The 6650-nt window shown below is 41.5% G+C and overlaps 1 protein-coding gene across 2 annotated transcripts; it reads right to left on the bottom strand.

The window, feature by feature from the left end:
- Positions 1-208: 208 nt before the first annotated feature.
- On the bottom strand, positions 209-6344 carry rangrf (RAN guanine nucleotide release factor). Of its 2 annotated transcripts, none has more exons than XM_035435372.1 (6): positions 6143-6344; positions 5376-5498; positions 4832-4948; positions 4231-4393; positions 2065-2159; positions 209-1492 (listed from the first exon to the last, which is right to left on the bottom strand). In XM_035435372.1, the coding sequence occupies exons 2-6, from the start codon at positions 5465-5467 to the stop codon at positions 1375-1377; spliced, it is 585 nt and encodes a 194-aa protein (XP_035291263.1). In that variant the 5' UTR covers positions 5468-5498; positions 6143-6344; the 3' UTR covers positions 209-1374. The 2 variants fall into 2 exon arrangements, with proteins under 2 accessions (XP_035291263.1, XP_035291262.1); XM_035435371.1 differs by lacking the exon at positions 6143-6344 and adding an exon at positions 6002-6135.
- Between the last annotated feature and the right edge of the window lie 306 nt (positions 6345-6650).

The following is a 6650-nucleotide window of genomic DNA, read 5'->3' as shown; positions in this document are numbered from 1 at the left end:
ATGCCCCAGGCCAGTGGTAACCAGTCCTGTTCCTGGAGTTTTGCCATCCAGCCGGTTTTCATTTCAAGGTGTGTCAGGACAATAGATCTCCAGCAACAGGGTTTGTTACCACTGCCACTGAGTTGACTGACTTGCTTTCTGTGTGGTGTTGAATTTCTCCAAGACTCCCAGACAATGGCAGACTTTATGCAATGATTAAGTTAAAAAGATAAATTATTTTTCCTTTATTTCAAATTCTGGGATGTACAATCTTACTAGAAAAGGGCCACTGTGGGCACAGGCTTTTGCTGTAGCCTAGCGCTAAAAGACCAAATTCAACGAAACAATGAAGACCGTGATTAGTTGTTCAGTTGAATCAGATGTTCATACATTTCTCAGATTACACTGGACACCCCCACTCAGAAAGAACACTTTTCATTCGCTGGATCCGTTTCTTTCCAACACAATGGCACAATTGAACGGACAGAGAGCACTGCGTTAGCCAAGCAGCCACAAGCAATACACACAGACCTTATCTTCAGTTTTCATACGAGTGACCCACCCGTACCACACTGTACATGGTGTAACACATCCAAATGAAACACTACCAGTAAAAGTGTGACTGGAATAAAAGAGCTTGGACTCACAGCATCAGTCGCTTATCTTGATAGGTCTCACACACACACACGCATTGCATGAGAGGGACTTTATCAAATCAAACTACAGCTGGTCACCTGACAATGATATACAATGTTTGTGTACAAAGGAATGCCCCCCAATCAACACACGGGTGGCACTGACCGTAACTCTCAGTTCAGTCTGTACTTTTCAGTTTGTAAAGGATGTCAGTAGTCTGGGCTGTGAGCATGTAGCTGCAGGGTTTATAAAATAGGGGTGAAACAGTTGTAATATTATAAAATAGGGGCAAAACAGTTGTAATATCACCTTAGTGGATGAAAACAGAGGAGCTCTATAGAAAGGAAGTATGTCGGTAGCACACAATAATACACTCCCGACTATGATTTCTGCTTACAGTACATTACATGTATTTCGCAGACGCTCTTATCCAGAGCGACTTACACAACTTTTTACATAGCATAGCATCCATGTATACAGCTTGATACATACTGAAGCAATGCAGGTTAAGTACCTTGCTCAAGGGTACGGCAGTGTCCAACCCGCTTATCAAACCTGTGACCTTTAAGCTACAAGACCTTACCTATTATACTACACTGCCACCCACTGCCAGAAAGTATCCTCCAATCACCATCACTATTGTTCTATTTATTGTTAGCAACACGTTCTGTGATTGGTGGAGCTCTTCTCTATTTTCTAACATGAAGGTGAAGTCACAACTATTATATCCCTACTTCACGATCACTGGTTGATTGTCTCCTATCCAAACACGCCAGCGTCCAGGAGCCGGAGGGACTGCAGCAACTGTAGGAAGTCCTGCACCGTCCAGGGGGCTGCGATTACCACACCGTCCCCTGCTGCACTGCTGCTGAGAGGACTGGGAGAGACAGAGACCTCCATCACACACCCAACCCAGGGATGTGAACGGCTTCACAATTTTCCTGATTAAAATGAACCAACAAAAAAATTTGGAAAGCCCTCAATCCTGCCTGAAGAAGAGATTATGGCCTCGAAACGCGTTGTGGTGTCAGCACATACAGTGTACAGCAGTGCAGTTAGCCTTTCTTGCTCCTACGGCTATTTACTTGTTTCGTGCGGTTTAAGCCCAATAAATGTATTTCTTCAGCACTCAAGGGTTTTCCCAGTTTTTTTGTTGATTAGTTTTGATTGCCATTTAGGGAAATCTTGACTTTACTCCACTTCCTTATATAACTTTGATTAAACCAACAGCTGATTACAGGAAAGAGTGTTTGGCACTAAAACAAAATACTTGTGGGCCCAACCCATTTAGGGTTAGGGATTCAACCAATCACCTTATGCTCTTCAGTCAAAATACTGATTAGTTGAATTCGGTGTTGTAGTGCTGGGTAACAACAAAAGACTCCAGCCACACCAGCCCTTCTCAGATAAGATAGGAGACCCTTGACGTAGACCATTGGTTAAACTTACCTAATGCTTGAAGGGTCATTGAAGGTCACCAGAATGTCGGTAGAGAACTGTGGCAGGCGGAGAAGTCCCAGGTGGATATTTACTGTGTTTTTAGCCTGGGGGGGGGGGGGGGGGGGGTAAAATGGGAATACTGTAATAAAGCTGAGTAAACCATTCATTATTCAGACTGGCTAAAATGGTGTCCAGGAGACACAGGGGCAAAGAGAAGTACTTTTGGAAAGGAAGGATTGTGGTGAAAGGAATAAGATTTCAGGAAGTGGTGTCCTATCCAATAGGTTTGCCACAATAGGAGAATTAAATGAAGGAAATTTTGACCTCATTTGTCAAACTAAGGATACATTGTGCGGACTGAAAGGTAGCTGGGAAAACTAGTGACAAGGTAACTAGCTCGCTCCATCTTTTATTTGGTTACCTTTCTGTCCAAATGATTTATCCTTAGTTTGGCAAACATAAAAACTTTCCTCCTGGGAGGAGGAATATTTTAAAGGTGCAGTGCGTAGAATTGTGGCATCTAGCAGAATGGACTTGGCAGAAATGGAATATAATATTCATATGTATGTTTTAATTAGTGTATAATCCCATGAAAATAAAAATCGTTGTGTTTTTGTTAACTTAGAATGAGCTCTTTATATCTCCATAGGGAGTGGGTCCTCTTCCACAGAGGCCGCCATTGTTGTACCGCCATGTTTCTACAGTAGCCCAGAACGGACAAACGTCTCTAGAGAGGGCCTTTCGCGTTTTTTTTTTTCTTCACGTTTTTAATTTTGGTGGGTGACGCGAATGCACCGGTTGGAAGACAAAGAAGATGAAAGAAGAGACTGAGTGGTCATATATTGTCTTGGACAATCCGTTTGTGAAATATACGCGCATTTGTGATGCCTGGGTACCTTCCAAAATAGCTGTGCGTAATACCACACGTGTTGTTTACGGCTTTGTTGCCCTTTTAAGTACAGTCTGGCTTGATTGACAATCCATTTATTCAGTAGGTAAGTATAAGCTTTCTAACGATGTATAACATGTATAATTTTGCTTTTGGAATAGCATTTTATTGGTCAGCATAATCGAAAGTTTTATCATCATCACATTCACTTACGCATTCACTCTGGTAGCAGTAAAAGATGCTGCACCTAACGAAACACTGTCAACGATTTTTCATAATTTCTTGGAAAATACTATTATTATTGGGGACTTCTGGGCATAGCTAAGCCATATGTTTGCTAATAGACCTAGCTGACATTGTTTTCTGGTGTAAGACAGAAGCAGATAGAAATATATCATTGATTTACTGTCTCTGTCTCTATCTATTGAAAACAGATAAGATTTCATCATTGCTATGTAAGTATTACTACTCAAAATATTTCGGCTATATATGTTATTTTTGAAATTGAGTGTCTTTAAATAGGTTAGTGGTATTTTATAATGAGGATATGTCACACTGTAATGTAAGTGTTAGTTAGTACTGTAATAGTTTTTGTGACGCATCATGTCTTTCTATGATTTACCATGCAAAGCAGCTAATGTTAGCAATGAAACGCTACCACAATGCAGAACAATTAACATTCATAATCGCTATCTACTTGTAAGCTATGACCTATAGTTTTACAGACTAAATAACTAAATACAATTTCTAAATCTATCAAGGAACATCACTTGACACTTGGCTACTCAATGCTGTTGTAGACGATTACATAATTTTTGGAACTTACAGGCCACCGTAGCTTCTCCTACGTCGTTGGACAGGGAGGGGTGAGGGGAGGTGAGGGGGGGTATTCAGTTAGTTGCAATCTGCAACCTCACCGCTAGATGCCACTAAATCCTACACACTACATCTTTAATTCTTAAATTGTGGCAAACCTATTGGATAGGTCACCCCTTCCTGAAATCTATCCCATCTAGACACAGCCTGCTACGGGGCTGTACAGCGATGAGGTGAACAGGAAAATTAGATTGAAGTCTGTCCCCGCCTGATCAACTGTGATACAGCCACCCACATGATATCTGGATGGGCCAAGTGCAGACAGAGGAAGGTCTGCAAACTTGCAAACTGCTTGCGAACAGTCCACGCTGGGGGCTAGTACACACTGCGCTGTACAAACTCAAAACACTATGTCTTTTTGTTTGTCTCCGCTTCGTTTTGAGTATACTGGCACCTTTAGACAGACTGACCTCTTCGTTGAATTTGGATACGCGCTGTGTGCCGGTTAGGAGAAAAGCACAGCTGCACTCCTGCAGGGAAAGCTGAGATTTGCTGAGGGGCTCCACATGAACCACCTCTGAGGACCCTGGACTCGATGCCTCATTGCTGCCGGCCAAGTCTTCAAAGTGGTACCTGGGAGACAGAATGAGGGGTTGAACCACAAAACTTCCTCTGGGGTCTCTGGTGAGACCAACAAGTGAATACAGCAACAATATGTTTGTTATTAAATTCAATACTGTTTATAATCCCTTAACACCTTTCTTACCTTACAAATCTGGTTCATGAATTTTTTTTAGATTTTAGAAGTCTGGGTTTGGGCACATTTCATAAGCCAGGTCAAAATAAATCAGAATAAGGTGCTACCTTTTTGGTACAAGAAAGCCAAAAGAGAAATATTTCATAGCAGACAAATGGTAGATCTCCAATTAGCTTTTATAAATTTGTTTTATTTTACTCCTGCAAAGACACACCTATCCATCTCTGACTGTGACCTCAGCAGTACCACATACATACGCACACGCACCTCATATAAAGTACCATGATAATCTCTGTTGTTCCTATCCCATGTACCTGGCAGCTTCAATGTCCTGCACATGAGCCTGGTACTCCAGCAGATCCACCATGATGCTTTGATCTGTCTGCTTATGGACAAACACTTCCTGGTTGTCTGGGATCTCCCTCACCTCACTATTGCCTCACAGTGCAGTCAGAGAAACAGAGGAAAAGACAACTTTATTAAAATATGCACTTTTTGAATAAATTGCATATTCCGCCACATATTTTGATATCTCTGCTTTACAGTATTATCATCAAAGTTTCCATCCAAAGACCCTGTCTGAACATGTCCAATACCAAAATGTTTGTCAGAATATTTAATTTATTCTGAATATTTATGTTTACCATTGGGGATTTCAATCCCAGGACACACACACCACATAAAAGGAGACCTATACTAAATGTGGTGGGGACGGAAAATACAGAGATTGTAAAAATCACTCGTCAATATAACAGATTTTTTAATGTGATCTACTCCATAGTGAGGAGGACAAAGAGACAGCGTTTTGTACAAATTCAGTGCTTGCAATTTCGGCGCTTGAAAAAAAGAATCAATCACCTGATGTCGCTAGCACTGTGCGGAACGACAGCAGACAGTGCACCCCCGAATAGAGGTCGGGCTTCAGTTCCGTTATCGCTGATGCTCTGCATCTTGTGCGAACAGCAGGAATTACGACTTGCCCTGGCACAACATGGGAGAAATAAAACACTATATTAAATTATAAAAGCAATAAACGTTTTACTTTTAGTACTGCCGAGCCAGTCTTATTAATATGCCTATTAAGTTTTCCATATTACAGCACTGAGTGTCAACTTTAGGCCTCGGTGTGTCCTTATCATCAGCGCTCAGTCTCCACGCATGACTAGTGAGACCCTCGGAAATGGACACGTAGAAATTACATTAATTCTATTTAGCGCTTATTTTTGCGCCGTCATACCTATAGACATATATAGTCATACTGCGCAATATTCTCATAATGGTAGGGTGGTTATGACAGCAAGTTAGCCAGCCAATACAAATTTCTGAAGCGCATAGCAACATGGAGCCACTTGACTTCGTTTGCTAACTTGCGATGGCTAAAGCTAGCTAGCCAGCCCACGCAGTGGCATGCAATACTTTTTTTTCTTACACGTTTTTTATAAATAACGTATAAGAAAATATCCTTAGTGGCCGACGTCACTCACCTCTATCCTGTGACAATGTACACTTAAATCACGAATATTCACAAACTACCCGGCTATCTGAATTACTGTCACCTAGAAGAGCGCGCGTCCAACTTAATTCTTCTCTTAAGAATGAAACTAGGGGGTAGAGAATCGACTCACAAGGTTCGAATCAGTGTCAGTGTCGATGCAGGAATGCTTTCAATGTAGGGCTACGGTCCAGTACATTAATAGATGCAGGAATGATTTCAATGTAGGGCTACGGTCCAGTACATTAATAAATGCTCTCGTGCAGTTATTGACTTATATGTGCAATGGGGAGAACTACAACTGTGCTAGGCAGACGAGAATCTGCAAGCTCCCAACATGTAGCTTCCGACTTTAGTGCTGCAGTAACCGGAAGAATTCCGCCCCTAAAGGCTGGACCCAGTATGACTTCAGCACGATTTCCCCATGGGATTGAATCATAACTGGGCAGTTTTTGATGCCTAATATAAATATTTCCTCTCATATTCTGATACTCAGTCTGCAATCATAATTTTATTCGGATACCGTTTTAAATGTACTTTTTGGTATTTTCATTGCCAAGATAAAAAACATTCTTAATGTTCCATCTTTCAACACAAATGTCTGCTTAGCTGACATCACCTCTCAGTTTCACTGTGTGCAT

This window comes from Anguilla anguilla, chromosome 9 (genome assembly GCF_013347855.1).
Source record: "Anguilla anguilla isolate fAngAng1 chromosome 9, fAngAng1.pri, whole genome shotgun sequence".
NCBI lineage: Eukaryota > Metazoa > Chordata > Actinopteri > Anguilliformes > Anguillidae > Anguilla > Anguilla anguilla.
Note: the sequence above shows the minus strand (reverse complement) of the source record. Positions and strands in the feature narration are given on the sequence as shown.